Source organism: Lutjanus erythropterus, chromosome 1 (assembly GCF_056507025.1).
Source record: "Lutjanus erythropterus isolate fLutEry1 chromosome 1, fLutEry1.hap2, whole genome shotgun sequence".
NCBI lineage: Eukaryota > Metazoa > Chordata > Actinopteri > Lutjaniformes > Lutjanidae > Lutjanus > Lutjanus erythropterus.
This window is the reverse complement of record NC_139317.1, coordinates 18,916,658-18,937,682: the sequence shown is the minus strand read 5'-3', so window position 1 is coordinate 18,937,682 and position 21,025 is coordinate 18,916,658. Positions and strand designations below refer to the sequence as shown.

Here is a 21,025-nt window from a genome sequence, read left to right as displayed (position 1 = left end):
GATAGGAGAGGAGAAGAGAGAGGAGCGCAGGAACACAATGGGTCTTGCGTTCCTTTCAGTCGGCTCAGGGCCTTATCTCATTTCAACACATGAGCCTGTGACTGCCACTATAGGAAAGGATTTACAATGTGTGAGTGGAGGAAATGCTGCAAACTCCTCTCTTTCTCTTGTGCTTTTATTCTGACAGACACACACACACACAGATTTTCATACGAGGACAATGACCAAACCTACTTCTTGTATCTCAGTGAGGAGTGCTCAACCATCCAGGAGATGCTGTCAACCAGTGGCGAACCCAGGTTGTCTGGGGAGCAGGGGCAAAAGTAAAGGGTACCAGCTCTGTGTGTTCAGGCACTATTGGGGCAAAATTTGTGATCACGTTTTGTCCACTGAGAGTGGCACCCCAGAGGGCAATTTTTCATGTTTTCTCTTCTGTAGGGGCATTCTGGAGGGCACTTTAGAGTGTTTCATTCACTGGAAGGGTACACTAAAGGGCACTTTATTATGTTGTTTTGAACATTGGACCAAGAGGGCACATTTTGTCCACTGGAAGGCACTTTCGAGGGCATTTTGACATGTCTTCTCTACTGGAAGGGTACTCTTGAAGGCACTTTATCATGTTTTGTCTAATGGAGGCCACCCTAGATGGCACTTTATTCTGTTATGTTGGACACTGGTCCACTTAAGATGGCACTTTATCACCTTTTGTCCACTGGAAAGCACCCGAGAGGTCAAGTTATCAAATTTGGTCCACTGGGAGGCACCTTAGAGGTTACTTTTATCACATTTCGTCCAATAACAGGGAACTGTAGAGGGCACTTTTACCACATTTTGTCCACAAGTGCTGTCAACGTAACAGAGTTCAGAGCAGGTTGGCGGTGGTGAAGAGTGTGTTTGCAATATAGGACTGAATGAAAGGAGACAAAGCTGTTTTCGTCATTAATGCCATCAAAGGGACTTCCACTCACAGCGCTATGGAACAAAGACTTCATCGAGGCGAGTTCCCACCGCCGTATGTGTGTTTCATTGTGCAGTTTATCAGGGCGGCCACATGGAGTGTGAGAGCTAACCCAGTGACCGCTCAACAAAAGGCCAAATTAAGAGGAGTGAGAGGCTGTCGTACAAGGAGGCTGACAGGTTGACTGACGTCGTTCCCGAGGAGAATAGCAACCTGTCAATCTTGGAGCTGTCACCTTGACAGGAATCCTTTCTTTGGATGCAACCCCCATCGCCAACCTTTCTGTCACTCAAGGCCACACACACACACACACACCTCTTCCCTTTTCAGTATTCTGCACAGGAAACAAATACCTACAGTAACATACTAAGGAGACACACAGACATACACACACACACACACACACAATGCTGGATGTGTATAGAGCCACCTAAGGCCATGAAATATAGAGAGTGAGTTTCATAAACACTCCATCCATCTCCTTGACAACCGTACTTCCACCATGGTACACTACACACGCTGCCTCTGACAGACCCAGCTTGTAATGGCCTGTGCATCTGTTTATGTGTGTAATGTTGGTGTGTTTTGGTGTGTGTGGGTTTGACCACGTACACAGCAGCAGCAACTTCACAGTAAATCAGCAGGTTTGGATGAAAACACTGGCTCTGGACCTTTGGTTAAGTGGGGCCATATTATAAAAACTTCATATTTTAAGACTTAAGATAGGAGGAGCCTCACACAGGTTCCTACCTGGAAGCAAGTGAGTGAGCAAAAATCTGATTTTGTCAGTTTTTCTCATTAAAGATGTCCTAGTCTGCTTCTTTTATCAGCAAACAGGCTAAGCAATATTTCACTTGTTTCACGTTTTTTCTTTGGTCAAAATCGATGCTGACGTCCTTGATGTTTCTTAGTCCTCTCCAGTCAGCATTCAACATGGACAACCAGAGACTAATTAACAAGGCTGAGAAGTGGCACATCTTATATGAACCACTTCTTTATAGATATAGCCCCAAAGAGCACAAAGTTTAGACGGAAATCTTGAAGCTGTTGTGAGTTAAAACTGTCCCCCGGTTTACAGTTAATTTACTCATCTGCTGCCACTGCAACATCACTTGTACTATATGTGGACATGTCTGTGAGGATTCTCAGTCCAGTTCGTGGTATTCGGAAAAGGCTGCCAATTGCAATATCCCAAAAATAGTCCACCTCAGCGGCGGCTGGTGAATTTTTCCCCCTGGGGAGAGATCTATATTGAAAATCAGGCAGATGTCTTAAGTTGACGCACCAGTGTATGTTAATGTACGAAATGGACCTTTAATTTTATTTGCTGAACTAAAAAAAAACACCTTCTTTATAGTGATTTCATGGATTTTATGTCCATTCTAGCAGCTGATGCACTGGACTCCTCCAGCTGTCAACACATCTCACTCTGCTGTATTAACTGGCAGATGCAGATCAGCAGATGCAGACTTAGCACTCTCTGTTGACCAGCCGCTACTGGTTCACTTCCTGTTTACGTACTGTTAGCTTTCACGTCTGATGCAGATCATACTTGAGTATACAGGTACTGTACTGGAGACCAACGTTTCAAGGTGAACTGAGCATGAACAAACCATACCCGAGTATGGTACGCAGAGATTTTAGGGCCAAGTGTACTCAGATGCAGGCCTGGGTCCCTGCTGTGAAAGCCCTCTTACCTTCAAGACTGTTGAGTTAAAGGTTTTGGTAACATCTGTAGAGAAACCCAAAGATCGTTTTGGAGGGAAAATTTACTGCTAACTTGGAAGAAAAAACAAAGAGAAAGGGTTAAGATAGTGGACACAGTCTCCGCATACAGATTAAACAAGTTATTTAACATTACCATAAGCTAATGTTAGCTAACACTACTGTTAGCTAACACAACCATTACCATGAGCAAACACTATCATTAGCTAATTAAGCTAGCTACAGTCGTGTCAAGAAGGGAACTCTTATTTTGCAAAACTACGGCAAGATTGGTTGTTTTGTCATTGTGCACATTGTGTAAGAACTAATGATGTTTTATAATGTGACAGTGCTGTGATTAAAATTGAAGGTTTAGGGACAGAAAACACTGGGTTAGGGTTAGGTAAAGATCATGTGTTAAAGCTATCACTCTTTCAAGATCTTTCATGGGTCTGATGTTCCCTTCTAGTTAGTGTGTTATCTACTTCTACAACTTAATTCTGAGAAGTTAGGATGCTTGTGTAATACACTTTTCCTATCTGAAGGTAGGATAGGAACACTGACTTTTCCTAAATCAGGTCCTTACCCTACTCACCATGGTTACCAAACAGCTGAGCTAGAATCTCCAAGTTTCTGTATTTGAGGGCCTGCAGTTATTCCTTTTCATGGGCTAAACAGGGACACAGTTATATTCCTGTCAAAGAGCACTGGGGTTTCCCCCTGCATGCTTGTTCACATTATTTAATTAGTACTGGAGCATTTTTCAAAAGTCCTTGTGGCTCCATGTGAAGGCAGCGCTTGTGTTGGAGGCTAGTGAGACTGGTGGTGAGACTGGAGTTGGGGCAGAGCAGCTGTCTGTGTGTACTTTACAAGCTGGTTCTGTTTGTTCTGTAGACACAGGAGGGGTCAGGAGGGTGTCAGCTTTGTCTTCTGTCCACCTCCATGGCTATGTGTGTGTGTATGTGTGTGTGTATGTGTGTGTATATATGTGTGTGTGTGTGTCCGCCAGAGGGAGAGAGAGGGCAGGTGGGTGGGGCAAACAGATCAGTGTGGACAGGTGGAGGATTCTCACTACCCGCTTTCTCTCTGTATGTCTCTATGTAATATATTTGTTTATTTATTTAGTTTAAATGTATAAAAAGCCACAAGTCAAAAGCCTAATTTTTCATATATGGCAGAGATTAGTCAATTACTAAATTAGTTTATTTACTAAATTAATCTGAAACAATTTGTTTTTAAGCAGGTTTTGGACTTTCGGTCAGGCAAAGTACAAAACCACCTCCTGATTGTTCTGTACAGTTACATAAACGGTGGACAGTTCAGTTAAGCATATCTAAAGTGTGGGCTCACTTTACCATATTCTTGATGAAAATGCAGCTAAATGCAAGAACTTAGTAAACAGTTTAACTTCTCATTTGGACAAAAAAGTAATAATAAATTAAATGTTAAACCTTTTCATGTCTTTTCAGGTCATGTCTTAATTATTTTGCACCAAATTATAGTGAGTACACTGCAAAACCGAATGCTCAGACTGATAAGTAGTACAGTGCCAGCAGAACTTTCTTTCTCTTGTGTTCATTAAACTCTGTGTGATATATTTATTTTATACTTAAAATTATTCTATTATTATTAAATATTTTAACTCTAATAACCTCCAACTTTTGAGTTTATGAACTCAGAAAAAATGTGGCAATTAAGTGCTTAATTTCTTTAAGCATTGTCGACTTATTTTGGCTTGTGTGTTGTATTAATAAGTGTATCGATAAGTGTTGATGTTTCAGTGTTGATAACAATAAAATCCTAACAATACCCATCCTGTTATCCTTAGATTGATGTTAGTCACCTTGTAAAGAATAAAAGGCTGAAACGAAGTCAATGAAATACGTTAATAGAAATAATAAAATTGGAATATTAATGTTAGTAAAGATAATATATAATACCCAATAAGACAACACAATGCTAAAACAAGCAATACAGAGAGATATATAATTGACAGCAATAAAAAAGGAACATTAATGATAGAGATAATACCACAATTTACTATGCCATCTTCCATCTATCCATCTGGAAACCAACTTTTTGGGCAACGCTGGCACATTCACAGTGATCAATGTACATCGTCCCTGAAAAGAAATAAATAAATCAGTCCACTCCTCTGATTGTTCAAACACCTGACAGCACTTAATACATTTTACGAGCTCTGCAGTATTTACTGATGTGTGTTCACATTCATTCAGCCCTCAGAAATCTGCTCCTGCATTTTCTTTTTGTTCGAGCGCTAAATAAAGTAAATAAAGTCTGCAGTCTGCATGGACTCAGTTCTGCTTCCCACTCTTGTTGTGCTGTTGACGTCCTGATATGAGGAAACAGCGGCCCCCACGGGCAGACAGCGGCACAGGGACACAGTTGGATTTCTCTCAGCTCTTTCTGATCTGATTTTGATATCTGAAATAATCACATGGGACAAGAACATTCTGCAGCTAAATTGCATGTTCAAATTTGCACATATGTTATTTTCAGTACTGTAAAAAGACATTTTTTAGCAAAATGTAACCCACAATCACTGATTAAGTTCTTCAGGCAGGTATGCATCTGTAATATAGTGCAGTATATTTAGTTTCCTAATAATAGTGTGTGCCAATATGAGATTTTTTTTTTTTTTTGGATCTTCTTCAATTTAGAGAGGATTCCTGTACAATAGCTGCCAGCTCTGCTCTGATGGTACCCGAGAGAGAGAGAGAGAGAGAGAGAAATACACACACACACTCACAGAGAGAGAGAGAGAGAGAGAGAGAGAGAGAGAGAGAGAGAGAGAGAGAGAGAGAGAGAGAGAGAGAGAGGGAGGTTTGGAGCTCCAGATGGTGTTTAAACGCAGACAGAAGGCTACAGCGAGGACAGAGAGAGGAGGAGGAGGAGAGAGCTGCGTACAGTGGGCCCGTTCGCTCCACTCATCAGTGAAGACAAAACACCAAGTCAGAAAAACCCGAAATTGTTCATATTGACGGGGAAAAGAAAAAAAAATACACTGCGCTGACTGTAATTGTCTGCGGGAGAAGTGAATCTTTTCATAAGAGCAGAATCTGAAGGAGGCAGGTCGGCGGAGGATCGGCGCGTCCGTCTGTCGGAGGTGGAGGAGGAGGAGAAGAAGAAGGACCATACAGAGAATAAACGTGGTCAGACTGTCCGCAGGCTGTGAAGAAACTGTTTTCACAACAAAAGAAGGAGCCGACTTCGTCTCCTCGGATGTATGAGGACTTGTTTCCGACACCACGGACTGTGGCTGAACTGTGAAGTAAAGAAGAGGCTTTTAAAGTTGTCACAGGAGGAATAACAGACGCACCCTGCAGACAAGAGGATCCGCATCTTGATCATTTGCGGGTTGTTGTTTTTTTTTTTTTTCTTACATGGGAGACGCGAGGATTTGTGGACTTGACAGAAACAAAACAGAATAGTTTGTCTGTTTTAAACACAGCAAAACGGACTTACGAAGAGAAAGGACGCTTTTTTTCTTTACCTGCAGCTGCAACTGCATTTTTCTTCTTTAATTTCTTCTGTCTGGGATCGTTAAAATGAGCAAGAGAGCGGATTTACATGACAGGGACAAGTTGTGATTTTGTTCACCTGCAACACAAGAAGCTGTTTTGAAAAAAAAAACACAAACTGTAAAACCAAAGACATCAGTGTGCTTAAGGACCCATGCAGGAGCCCTGGCTTTGATTTTTATTATTATTATTTTTTTTTTTCATTTATTCTGATATAACGAGAGAGAAATACCTCATAATTTATTAATCCTGGAAAGTCAAGAAGACCCCTTTTTTGAACTCCCAAAGGAAAGTTAAACATTGTCTTTTGTGTCAGACTGTGGCTTCTGCCTCTCTTTCCTCTCAATATTACAAAAAACAAGACAAGAAATAGGGGGATAACACCTGAATAGTTTCTCGCACTATTTTGCAAAAGGCTTTACTCTTTCTTTTTTTTTTTTTATCCAAATAATGAGGATTGAGACGATATAAACGCTGTTTTTGAAGCTATTTGGTGTGGATTATCACCGCTACAATTACCTCAGCTTGACCTCGACCTTCACAAAGTAAGTACAACCTGCAAACTCGACTGTATTGAAGCAAACAGGGAAACATTTAATTTGTTATCGGTGTGAAATGTTTTAAATGCACTGAGGGCTTGCAATAATAGTCCTTGCTTGGATCATATGTTATAGTGGAAGAAATGTTTCACATTGAAAGACTTAGACTGCTGAAATCTCAAGTTTAAACTCACATTTTGGTCAACGTGAAATTTGCAGCTCTGCTAGAGCGACGTGTTAATGTGAAGGTGAAGACAAATCAGGCTACTGTTTCTATCCTTTAAAATCATTTTTTCCTATTATATCCATTTTAATTTGATCCTTTTACTCATTAAATGGTCTTTAGACGGATTTGGTTATTAAATATAGGGAAAACAATGCATTATTTGCTAGTGCAATAGCACCAGGATGGTGTTTCTGCAACCCTTAAAATGCTTTTTTGGCAAAATATATCATTTTTCGTATTATATCCAATTGAATTTCATCCTTTTACATATTATGTCGTCCTCAGAGGGTTTCTGATACTAAATACAGGGAAAAACATAAAATCTCTGCGTGTAAAAAAAAAACAAAAATCATATTTTTTATTTAATTGTTGCTTATCATGGATGTAGGGGCATGGAGACTGCTTTGGAAACTGTAGCATTTTATGCCTGAATTCTAGAGCTGCAACGACTAATCAATTAGCTGCCAACTATTAAATTCAATTTCAACAGTCTTTAAACTGCTTTTTAAAATCCCTTCCCCCATTATATCAGCTTTAAATTAATATTTCTAGATATTAATTGTCTTCTGAGGGTTAAAAATATTAAATATAGGAAAAACAATGAATTCTCTGCAAGTGAAATAACACATTTCTTATTATTTGTTGCTTATCACACATGCAGACTGTATTCAAGACTGTAGCATATCTAGAGCCATCTCGCTAGCTATCTAAAGCTGCAACAATGAATCGATTGATTGTCATCTAAATTAATCGCCAACAATTTTGATAATTGATTGATTGGTTTGAGTAATTTTTTTAAAGAAAAAAAAAGTCAAAATTCTCTGATTCCAGCTTCTTAAATGCAAGTATTTTCTGGTTTCTTTATTTCTCTACGAAAGTAAAGTGAATATTTTTGGGTTGTTGACAAAGAAATACATTTGAGGACATCATTTTGGGCTTTGAGAGACAGTGATTGAAAATTTTCACCATTTTCTGATGTTTGACAGACCGAGCAAGTAATCGGTTAATCGAGAAAATAATCAACAGATTAATCAACAGTGAAAATAATTAATTGCAGTCCTACCTTTATCTGACATTGCCAAGGCACAAACGTATTGGTGAAGACAGAAAAAGTGAGTCTGTGTTATTATTATTAGTAGTAGTAGAAGAAGAAGAAGTAGTATTACAATGTACAGACTTGTATCTTTTCATTTACCTTTTTGTTGTTGCTTTGTAGAAGTGAAGGGAAGGTGTTGAGAGATCTGAAGTGGAGGGAGACAGAGAGACTTAGAGGTGTTCATGAGTTGTTTGGTCCATCAGTCTGTGCTGCACATCAAAGTGATCCTGAGACAAAGTGATGACACAAAATCTTTGGTCTCTATGAACTTGGTGTCCACCTGGACTGGATGGAGGTGATGGGTGTGAAAGGATCATTTTAGACATTTACCCTGAACTGAACTCCATGGTGCCCCCTCCACCTTTTGTTGATGATATTGTGGTGCATCACCAGGTGTAATAAAAGAGCTGAGGACCAGTCCTTTCTGGTGTATCTGCATTAATGTAGTGATACAAACTTGTAGAGACGTTAAAGAAGGAGACAAAGGACAGTGTTTAACAGGAATACTATGGCAACCAAACCTAATAAACATAGAAAGTGAGCGCTCTTGCTGAAATCATGTTGGATAATTTATTGCAACCCTTGTGACTGGGCATGGGACACTCCCTGAGAAGAAACAAGTCCAGCCAAAGGTTCCTTCTTCTACCCCCACTTGAACAGCCTCAGTAGCGCACTCTCCTGCCTGTGAGTGCAACAGTAAAACACTCAGGCCATTTTCTCTGCAGGACGCAGCCCTGTATAATTGGCCCTGGTAAATATCATCTGAATAATTGAACAGTTGATAATAGTCTTGAACAATGGATGGGAGGGTGCAGAGGTGAAACCGCAGTGCAGACACCCTGCCTCACCGCACATTATACCTCCATCACCACCACCAAGCGAGAGCGTCTCTCTGCCCCTCTCTCCTTCCCGAGGCTGGCCGCCCCATCGCTCAGCTGGGCCCGGCCAGCCGCCTGCTAAGGCAGATGTCCCCACTTCATCATTAAGTAGCTCTCTTAAAAGGCAGACCATTCATTATGACCCCTGCCTGCCTGCCGAGTGTTTATTCAGTTCCCATCTACCACAGGTGCATAGATGGGATGTCTTCTGTTTTGTACACAGAGGGAAACATACCACAGGAGGACTTCGAAAGAAAGCAAGAGTACCTGTTTTCTTTTGAAGAAACAGAATCAAGCAGCGAGTCAGAAAAATACTCAACAAAAATATAAACGTAACACTTTTGTTTTTGCTTCCATTTTTCATGAGTTGACGTTAAAGATCTAATACTTTTTCTATGCAGATTTTGTTCACAGATTTGCATGATTATTACACAGGTGTGCCTTGGACTGGTCACAATAAAAGACCATTCTAAAATGTGCAGTTTTATCTTGAAAAACTCTCCTCAGGGCTAAACCTAATCAGCCCAACCAACGAAGGCAACAAGTACGAGCCAATAAAATGTATTTATATTTATTTAAGTAATTTTTTTTTCCCTCCTTGGAAAAATGGTATCTGTAAGCCCTATCTGAGATAAACATAGTTCGGTTCCTAATAAATTTGCAAGATAAAGCTTTAGAGCCGCCTTTTATTGTGACCTGTCCAAGGCACATCTGTGCAATAATTATGCTGTTTAATCAGCATCTCTATATGCCACGCATGTCAGGAGGATGGATTATCTTGAAAAAGAAGAAGTGCTCACAACATTTTTCTAAAATAACAATGTATAGACTCATTACTCACGACCCACTAGAAGTGTGTGGTGGTGGCTTTATCTGCAGAGACTCTGCCCTTTGCCTGTTTTCCTTATTTTCTAATCAAGTGATTTGGGACCTTTCATCAACCCAAAACGTCGGTATTTGACATCCTGGCAATGAGACTCAGCAATGACCTATCATTCTGGTGGCTTTACAAGCAGCTTAGATCTTTTACTTCAACTCATGAAAAATGTGTGCAAAAATAAAAGTTTTGCGTTATAGTGTTGTTGACAGAAGAACCACATACTTTTGTTTTCTTCTTGTTTTATTAATCTGTGATTCATTGCTGCTATTTCAGGCACATCATGACAAATGTGTTACCATCAAGGTATCAAAGACACAATATTTTCTGTACTCTTGCACGTGCCAATGTTAACTATATAGTTTGTCAGCGAGTTACATATCAAGCGTTTTAGCTGGTGAAAGTCATTTTTCATCATCTCAGTCTAACAGTGTCATCTGGTGCGAGTAGAAAAGCCTTGATGCTGCAGGATATGTGTTTTGGTGTTTACTGTACGAGTGTGTGGGCTCGTTGAGTGTACTTTGTGTGTGTGTGGTAATTATTGTAATCTAAATGCGGGCAGTGCAGGTGAAACTGGCTGTCTCCTAATTAATGAGCGGAGCAGATGGCCTCGGGTGGGCGGGAGCTGTGAGCGCACAGCGAGCCGGTCAGGTGGTCAGCACAACACAGACACCTGGGCCATCACAAACAAGACAAGCCAAAGCGGTCAACACAAGCCAAAGACATCAGGCCTGTGTGTCTGTGTGTGTACAGTATGGGCCTCCTGAAAGTCAACAAACACGTACGTACAGGGTCGTATCTGATATCATGTGAAAAGGAGCCACCTCTGCTTGTGATCCTCATCATATGTTCGTTGTGAACTGCTGAACCAAAGATGTAAAACTAAACAGGAAAGAGAAAAAGCAAGACATTAGAGAATATATACAATTTTGTGAAGGAGAAAATGTTTATTTCTCCTTCCTCATCTTCTTTCTGCACAGTCAGTCATCTCATGAACCTTCAGATTTATTGGCAGTCACGTAGAGGAACCCGACTCCAAAGTTGGAAGCTATGCTATATAGTCTTTTCCATCAGGGTGTTTATAAGCTCCTACAATAACACAGAGTTATACAGTGCATGTGTGGCCTATTTATTTTTATGTTTGTGCGTGAGTGAGTGGGACCCAAACAGACCCTCTGTCTATATATTAAACTAAAGAGTCAACCTAATTTCCCCTTCTAACAACACTATTCTTATACAAACAGTACATGAAATGACTCAAAACACTTTGATTGGTGTGTAGAGTTCATATTTGTGCCTTTTGACGTGTGGAAATATGTTTCAGGGACCGATTTAAATGTTGTTTATGTTTCTGCACTCCAAATTGTGTATTTATTTGGCGACTGGAGTAAAGGGGACTATTTTTTTCTCAGATTCGCTGATTGTAGGCAGTCACATAGCTCTGCCTCCAGGGTGAGAACATTAGCTTCAAATAAAGATAGTTTTTAAATAAGAGGGGAAAGTAGACCCTATGTTTAGTTTGTGCCATGGAGAAGAAATAGCTGCAGAAGGATGAAACTGGGGAAGCCGTAATTGTTGGTAATACGAGTGTTCGTACATTGCTGTAAGTGTGTGTGTTCATGATAGAAGTAAAAATGGCAGACCACTTAATTGGTATGGTTTTTAAAGAGGAGACAGTGAAGGGCTGTGAGAGTTGTTTGACTTTTGGTTATTTGGTATTTCTGTGTTCAGGATGACAAATTAAAGGCATAGTTTGGATTATTTGAAGTGGGGTTGAATGAGGTCCTTATTGATCGTCAGTGTATTACCTACAGTAAATAGCAGTCATTACGCCAGTTTGAAGAAGCAGAGAGGAGCACTGAAGTTAAGCAATGCACTGCTGTTGACAATACCAGTTTAAATGTACGCTATATTTCGAATATTTCACTGCTTTACTTTGCCATCAGACAGCCTTTTCTGATGGCAAACCAACATCATAGAAGCCAAATATCGCTCTCTGCAAACCAACCAAACTCCACAGGCAGAATCAGTGCTTTTACCTTGCAGAACTCAGGAGCTACTGGTCTACCGCTGCCTCAATCTGATCGTTTGTTTGTTATTGTGTGACTCGAGCGTTTTGAAAGAATAGTTTAGATTCACCAAACATTGCACAGATCGAAGCAGCTGCAGACCAGCAGCTCCTGTGTTCTGTGACGTAAAGTAAATGGTTTTGCTTATAGAGTTTGGTTGATTTGGAATGAGTGATATTAGGCTTCTGTAACAGTGGTTTTCTCATCAGAAACGGCTGTCTGGTGCAAACTAAGGTGATGAAAATACTCTAAATATAGCATAAACTTAAAGTGATATATATACATGTATGTATGTATACAAATACTTTTTATGTGGACCTTTTTTAAGTGGCTAAAGTATGTTTTGCTGCTGACCCTGTCCACAGCAGTTCATTGCTTAGCTTCTGTGCTTGTGTCCCTCTCTGCTTCCTTTAAACTGGAGACCTCATAGAATGCTACATCAAATAATCCAAACTATCCCTTTAACACAGTGTACTGACTGTACATTTGAAGACTTTAATGACATCAGTGTGTAAATTTGTGTGTTTTTGTGTGAATATTGGTGCAAGTAAGTGACTTAAAGAGTGATGAAGTGACTTTCCCGGTGCTGCATCTCTATGGTTTCACTGCTGTTTATCCTTATACACACAGTGGGAAAGACCAGTGTGGTTCTGGCTGCCTCCTGCTCCATCCTCTGTCCTGTGTGTGTGTGTGTGTGTGTGTTGGTCTGCTCTGCCCTGGTCTGTTCCACATGTGTTTGACATTACTGTGACAAGGCTGCCCAGCCTCTCAGGGGAGATGGAGAATGTCAGAGACTAGAGCGGAGAAGTGAACAGCTTCCCAACATCTGATGGAATGAGAAACACACTCGCTAGATGGCTGGCCTGCTGACGCCACAGCGTGGGAGCAGAGCAGAGGGTGGAGGCCAAGTAAAACCCCAAATGTGTGTGTGAAATATCACTCTTTCTCTCTTTTGCTCGTTCACTCCCCTACATGTGCACATATCCACTCAGATTCCCAAGAATAACATATAGTTACACACACAAAGTCCTCATTTCCTCACTGCTAGTTAGTCATAATGTTGTTTTGCATCCACCTCAATTATAAGCTGTTTTTTATGAAGATTTCCTTGCATGCAGATTAGGTGAAATGCTCCTTATCTGTGACATTTATGGCTGAGCATTTCTGGAAATTATTTGTTGAATTGAATCTACGTTTTACTAAAATTACTTCAACATATACAGCACGGATAAATAGCATCCTCAATTACACATTTCAAAAGGGAGGCACATTTTCAGAGCACTGAAATGCTCAATCATGAATGCAATTGCAAACAAATGTCACAATTGATAAATTCATATGTGCTGTACACTGTAAAAGATCATACAAGAATTTAGCGGAATCAAGTAATCTTTTCTCATTAAGATGACATAAACAAACAAGTTTTATTTATTCAAATTAATTAAAGTTAATATTTTATTTATTTTAGAACACTTCAGAACTCATAAACATGGGTCTTTCGACTTGATCAGTTGAGGAAATATATTGTACAGATTTCAATTATTTCAAATTAAGTTTCTAAATAAATCTAATCAGTGTATTAGCAGACTTCCCAGTGTGCATTGTGTGAGGGTTAAAACTCTCCTGAGACCCTTCTATTTTATACAATGTAGTTTGAAGAAAACATATGATGATGAAACCCTTACCACCTTAAATTTATGAGTCTATATTATAATAAATATTGAATGTTATACATCAGTGTGACTGGAGGGTTGTTGGTTGTCTTAAGCTTATTGATCATATTTCCAGTCTAATGAGTATCAATGTCCAATTAATTAATTTAAAGTTTATTTGACTAGAGACGTTTATTTGTTTTGAATCATTACAAAATTATCTCAACTTGTCTTTTCATATTCGGTCAAATTAAATTAAAACAAATAAAATCGTTTATTTTTACAGTGTGTGTGTATCTGAATTGCTGACAGCTACACCCTTGAAAAGAAACACTTCCTCCTCCTCCCTTCCTCATCTTGTGCCTATTTCACCTCCTGCTCTCCCTCCTCACCTTTTACTTCCTCACTTGCCCACTGACCTCTGACCTCGCGCTGACCCTCTTCTCTTCCATGTCCCATTCTCCCCGCGCCACCTCCTCACCTCCCACCCTCTCTGCTTCACGGTAGGAAGTGTGTTCAGATCAGAGTCAGACACAGGAAACAGCTGGGCTAATCTACAGTAGCACTGAGCTCTGTTTTAATCATGCCAAATGGACAGGCCAATGGAGAAAATGGGAAGTCCATATCGCCGCCGCTACCTGATAGAATGAATCCCTCCCTTTCCTCCTTCTGCCCCATGCCGAGGCCTTTATCACAGGCATGGAGTAAACAAGCACAAAGGAACACACATTGAAGTTATTAAGGCCGCCACTCCAAAGCGGTCCTCTCTGGACGTCTCTCTGAGGAAGTGCTGCAACGCAGGAGCATGCATGCAGAGATTGGGAAGGAAGGCACGTCTCTCACATTCGCTCTCTTCCTTGCCGTGTACAGTATTTGTGAAATTAAAAAAGCCGTTATCTCCTGGAAACAGATCCTGTGCCACACAGATGGTTCCGTCTCTCTTCAAATGGGAGGCTGAGCCACTGAGTGCCGTTGTGTTACCAGTTAGTTGTACAGACCTTAATCTCGGCTCCAGCCTTCCTTCCTCTGCCTCTCTGTCTCTCTCTCTCTAAATACACACATACACACACACACGCACACACGCACACACACACAAACCAGTTCAGATAAATTATGTTGCCTGTGTAAAGCGCTAATTTACCTTGGAAATGGACGTTTTACCTTCTCAGAGGTATTTGAAGTACAGCAAGAGAAAGGTCAGAGATCTTATAGATGCGTCAAAGAGCAGTGGTCACTTTGAGGAGTGTGTTATCTCCTGGCATTTAAAGTCACTATGGGGGTGTGTTTGATGGTTTCCATGCCGTCTTTCAAGTACTACCTCACAGAGAGATCATCCTATTAGTGATGTGCTCTGACCTCTGTGAGTTATCATTTATGGAAAGGTTTCTACTGTACAGTAAATATACATAGAGATACATATAAACGGGAGTGTTGTGATTATGCTCGAGTCCAGAGACCTTCTGAAAACTGTAGTATCTATCACAGGCTTGTCATGGGCTTCATGTTCACTTTAGCACTACATTATAGTAAGTATAGGAAATATAGTGGTGCTTCTAGTAGATATTTTAAGAGGATAGACACAGGATGTTAGAAAAAACAACCCTGACACTACAGACCAGAGTTTCTGTAGGCCCTCTAAGTCTTAAAAAGTCTAAAATCCAATAATTGAAATCTTAGGCCTTAAAATGTATTTGTTTTGAGAACTGTATTAATCACATTGTAACTACTACAAAACCTCATCAACATTTGACCAGTAACTACTAATGATGTTATAAAGGTCTTAAAAGACTTAAATGTAACCCGGAAAAAAAAACCCTGCAAAAGCTCATCCTGCAAACAAAAACACTCAATGGCTGTAAAACCAAATGTAAAATAGGACTTTCCTCAAACACACCATTAATCTTTTAAACGTTTCAGAAAAATAGAAACACTTCTGTTTGTTCAGAAACAGAGTTTATTTCTACTTTAGCCCCAGTTTTCTGTCCTAAATTCTATAACTGTCAATAGTTGACCTTTTAATTAGTGGCAACATTAAGACAGTAAACTTAGGAATGGATTAAAATATTCAAACACTGACATATTCTCAGACTTTTCTCTTTTTGATTCTCAAAAGAGCAGTTCCTTTCCTTTATAACAGGGGCTCTGTTTGCCGTCCACTTACTTTGACCGCAACATGACAGTGTCGTCATCTTAATTCGCCAATTAGCTCACATAATCAGCATGTTATTGGCACCACAGTCACTCTCTTTCTTCGCCCGCTCGCTCTGTTTTTGTGACGGCGTCCCGTAGTCGGCTGCTATCCCAGAGGAGTAGCTGGTATTTATTTCAGCAGCTTCCAGCATGAGCTGGCTGTAGGCTAAATGGAGAAACTGTCAAAGCTTCTCTCTAACCTGTCACATGAATGCCCCCCTCCCCACCTCCACCCCTCCCTCTCTGCCACATTCTGTTTCCCAGTGGTTTGTGTGTGCGTCTATGTGTGAAACCTATGGGGTCCTGCAGGATAATACAGAACACCCTACCCATGCCTGGCTAATGTCAGGAGCTATTGTTACTGTGCCTGCGGGCCAAATGAAGAGGCATGAGAGAAGTGCTGGCAGGCTGGGGAGCAGTTCAGGCTACAGACAGTTTTGTCAGTGCTGACAGCTCCACAGTGACGGAGCAGACATTTAACACTGAATGAAATGAAATACATGACATCAAGCAGGAGAATGACTAATCTGCTGTTTGTTTTCCTATCTTAGCTGTAAGTGACAGCTCAGTGTCAGGTTTTTAACAGTGCACAAAGCAGAAGCGCAAGAAAAATAGGCAGCCGCAATTCATACATTCTGTTTAACTTACACAAATATTCTGTGCCTATGCTTATACTTTGCTCATAATTTGTATGATTATAGTTATAGCAATCATAAATATTAACAAGGCTTTATAGCAGTAATCACCACATACTATAAAGCACCCCACAATAACTTATAAGGTCAAGCGTCACAACACAACACCTCATAATCATCCTCATAGTCACCTGCCAACACTTTTGGCAAGAAGCATAATGTATTAATGGGGGAACATTACATTAGTGAAATCTAAATGTCTATCATTCAGTTTTCTATCAAATCATCAAAAAAGCTGGCGTCCCTGTTAAACAAATATATTAATTTTACATTTTTTTGTGCATTGTTCTTGCATAGATTTTGATAGATTTTTCCACTTTACTTAAAATGACCACTTATAGTGACTTTATAACTAGCTTTGAATAAAAACAGAATGTAATGATGTGCCAATCCTGTTCAACTATATTCAGTTGAGTACAGTTCAAAGACAATATAATTTATGTTCAAACTAATAAACAATTTGTAAATATACACTCTTTCTTAATTTAATGCCTGCAACATGTTCCAGCATCATTGGCCAAAAGCCAGCATCTGTGATGGTATGGGGGTGTGTTAGTGCTGAAATGTACATACAATTTTGGACCAACAAACACTGCCATTCAGACAAGTCTTTTTCAAGGACGCCCCTGCTTATTTCAATGAGACAATGCCAAGACACATTCTGCACATTTTACCACACCATAGTAAACATGCCCCTGTCCCAACACATCTGGAATATGATGATTGTATATTTACAAAAAACCCTATAAGGTTTGTCAGTTTTAACATTAAATATGTTGTCCTTATACTGTTTACTATTAAATATAGGTCAAAAAATGTTTGCAAATAATTGCATCCTGTTTTTATTCATGTTTTAAACAGTATCAAAACTTTTTTGGAATCAGGGTTATAAGACGTTTGATTGGTATGTTCCCCAGGTCAGGGTCACGCACTGAGCCTGAAGATGTTTGTAAAGAGTTGGAGTTTATGAGGAGGAAGGACGGAGATGCTGCAGTTGCTGTGGTGTGTGTATGTGTGTGTGTTGCCAGGGTCAAATCTAAGTCTTTTGTGCTCCATAAATCAGCAGGCAGCAGCGGTGACGTAAGAACAAACAGAGCTGCTCTCTGCTGCAGCTGGCTGGAAAGAGGGAGAAACAGGAGAGAGGGATACAGAGAGGGAAAGAGAGAGCAGGACAGCAGCTGTCAGGCCTCCATCGCACACCTGTCACACAGGAAGCGAGCGCCGGCCACTGTTTCCTGGATACACCTCCTCAAACACTGCTCCTGGATGAGATGGAGGGAGGACATCTGCTGCGAGGGAGAGAGACAGACAGGCGGCCAGACTGGTACACTAAAAAAGATCAATAGACACAGAAAGATGAAGAAGAAATGCCAAAAAATAACGCAAGGTGAAAACAAATATAGAAGTTCTCATGCTTGTGCTGTCCTTCTCATGTCATAGTGTGTGTATGTCTAGTTTAGAGGATGTTTGTGTTATCGCAGAGCTCTGTGACAGACAGGTCACTCTGTGGAGACTCCAGCCTAATTCTCCCACAAAATGCAACACATACCCTAAACTTAACAGTGGGACATTCCCACGCTTGCTCCTCTCACCCACCCCTCCAACCACAGCCCACCCCGCCTCCTTCCCTCCTATGACCAATATGAACTAATCCAGATGTAGTGTAGCCACTCACAGATGTCTTTACATGGCCACACTCCTTTCTCCCCACTTCTTCTCCTCTATGTCTCTGCCCCCCCCCCCCGCCTCTCTCATCACTCAGCTCACAGTCTCCACGCCAAACTGATCAGAACAGGAGGTGATATCACTTGATGCCGCTGCTGCTGATGAGACACTTGGAGCTACATATTGTCTCTTGTTTTAGATTCTCCTCCCAGCCTCCAGAGTTCCTCTGTTGTGGCTGCTGCTGGTGGAAAACCTCCTCTCTGTTTGTCAGGCTTGTCAGGCTGGGTCCTCTGGAGGCCCCCCTTGCCCTATTCCCAGGCTGCCCTTCATGCTGCCTGTACGCAATTAACAGAGTAATTAAAAGCCTGATGAGCTAATTGGTGCTGGGTGAGGCTGCAGGTGTTTTGGTCGGGGAGCTTATTTATGTAAGTGCACTCATTGTGAACATCCTCTGAGAGAGGGACACAGGGTTTTCTTCTTTTTATTGCCATTTAAATATATGTGTGTGTGACTTATTGATGGTTATTGAGTAAAACAGTCAATGATATACACTTGAAATGATCAAAAATATTGTTCAGTTTTAAAGTTGTGGTTTATCTTTGGCATCATTAGGAAAAAGTTCCATAATAAGTATAATGTAGTCAAGTCAAGTGGTCTGGGAGAAAACTAGACTTCTGCTCCTCCTCTTGGCTCCGTTTTCAGACTTGAGAAAATCTATCCCACAACAGGCTCATTCTTGAGTCTCATTTGTAGATTGTGAAATACTTACATTTTTGAAATGAGACTCAACATCCAACCAGTTTCTAGCCACCAGTCTAAAGCAAGTTTGACGACCTGGGAATGAGACTCAACAATAAACTATCCGTCTCTGGAATCGCTTACTGCATCTTTAATACTGGAATTCTGCTGTCTGACTGGAAAGACTGATGCCATTTTCTGAAATTTATAGACCAAACAACTAATCAGTTAATCAAGAAAATAATCAACAGATGAAATTAAGTGTGAGAATTTATTGCAGCCCTGAATAAGAATTTAAAAAAAGCCTCAGGTTGGGCTCTAGTCTCAAATTTGGCAGTATCAGTTGGGTTAAGTCAGGTCAGATCTTATAAAAAAAAACAGGCACAATTTCATTGTTGCGTTGAACTGTTTCATACTAGTATATCAACAGTATGCTGCATATTAAAGTGAATTCTGTCTTGTCTGGTGGAGCCCACTAACTGAGCTCATCTGAAAGACGAATGACGAAAGAAAGTCTGATCTGATGTTGAAACGTGGCAGCCTGAGGCTGAGCTCTCAGCTGGCAAAATTAGGCGCACGGCTGACAGGACGAGGAGAAGAAGAAGTAGATGAGAGGGAACAAAGGAGAGTTATCATGCAGAGCAGAAGCTACATGTAAATCCCTCTGTCTTCTCGTGTCTGTCTGACCCATCCCAGATGTATCTGCACAGTCACCTCCTCACATAGTCGTGTGTGTGTGTGTGCGTGTATGTGTGTGTCTCTTTCTTGTCTCCTACTTCCTCCCCCATATCCCCCTCCCCTCCTTTCCCCTCCCCTCGCTCTCTGTGGCAGCTGTGCTGGTGATGGCTGTGTGCCCATGGTGCAAGCTGGCTGTGGGGTCCCAGGTGGCCCACATGACAGTTATTGATGTTCAGGTGTTCAACTCCTCTCACACAGAGACCCTGGAGCCACACACACACACACAGATACAGATACACGCAGACGCACAATAAACATGCGTGCACTCCAACGCAGAAAACATGCAAGTCGTCATGTACTTGCACAATTATGCATAGAAACTCTGTATTCTTCTACTGCTGCTGAGGAAGTGTATTCAACACAGAAACAAGCACAACAGAGACTTCGTGCACACAGCTGCTGGCTGTCTGGGAAGAATTACAGTTTTCAATATGAGATGAAAACAACAAGCTAGTCATTGTGAATGTATGCAGGCGAGTTTGTGTATGATTATATTACTCCTACGCTCTACGAAATAAAGGTGGTAACTAGAACCAAAAAGAGTTATTCTTGTTCTACCTAAGGGTTATACCTAACCACCTGAAAATTTATTACCCAGGACCCCCCGTGAATTGTTCTACAGAGGACCCTTCTATGGTGTTATGGTTCATCCCAGAACCCTGTCTGGGGTTTCTATAGTCTAAGAATTTTATCTAGAACCCACCCAGGGGGTTCTACCAAGACCCCTTTTTGTTTTCTAAGGGTTTTATCCAGAACCCACCCACGGATTCTAGCGAGAACCCCTTTGTTAGAACCCACCCAGGGCTTTTTACCAAGAACCTTTTTTGTATTCTAAAGGTTTTATCTATCTTCATCTGGAACTCACCCAGAGGGGTTTTACTGAGAACTCTTCTGTATTCCAATGGTTTTATCTAGAACCAGGGGTTTCTACCAGGAACCTTTTTATATTATAACACAAAGAACCCTTGACAAATCCTTTCTTCAAAAAAGGGTTCTTTGTCAGCAAATGGTGCAGAGTAGAACTTCAGCCCTTCAGGAAGAACCCTTTTGGAGGGCTTATTTCTCAGAGTGTACGGTCCAGTGTTTGTGTGTGTACATGTGGTGGGATAGCCAGTGTTGGTACCGGTGCCCAGTGCCGTCCTAACAAACTCCAGATGTGTCTGGCTGGCCGGGGAGTTGTTCTTGGCACCGCCGCCTCGGCCGAATGTCACAAATACTTTCCTTTATTTAGGAATGGCTCTGGGTTAGTGGCTGGAGAGAAAGAAGGAGGCGAGGATGGATGGATCGTTGGGGCAGGAGGGAGCGAGTGAAAAAGAGGAGAGGTAGATGAAAGAGCAAAATAAATGATTAGAGAAGGACAAGAAAGAATGAGGAGGAGGAGGGACTGAAGAGATGTAGAAGGACAGAAGATGGAGAGGGTGGAGGAGGAGGAAGCGGTGGAGGGAGAAACAGCTCCAG

The 21,025-nt window shown here is 41.0% G+C and overlaps 1 protein-coding gene across 9 annotated transcripts in view; it reads left to right on the top strand.

Moving 5' to 3' along the window:
• cbfa2t3 (CBFA2/RUNX1 partner transcriptional co-repressor 3) overlaps window positions 1–21,025 on the top strand; it is a 65,487-nt gene that overhangs the window by 6,971 nt on the left and 37,491 nt on the right. For 2 of the 9 annotated variants that reach the window (XM_084715776.1, XM_084715785.1), the window contains exon 1: window positions 17,155–17,813. The exons of 1 other annotated variant lie outside the window; for it this stretch is intronic. In XM_084715776.1, the coding sequence (XP_084571902.1) occupies window positions 17,333–17,813 (481 nt within the window). In that variant the 5' untranslated portion in view covers window positions 17,155–17,332. Of the gene's footprint in view, window positions 1–6,400; window positions 6,750–12,630; window positions 12,812–17,150; window positions 17,814–21,025 lie in introns of those variants that run through there. 6 more of the 9 variants (XM_084715816.1, XM_084715824.1, XM_084715802.1 and 3 more) reach the window with 6 other exon arrangements.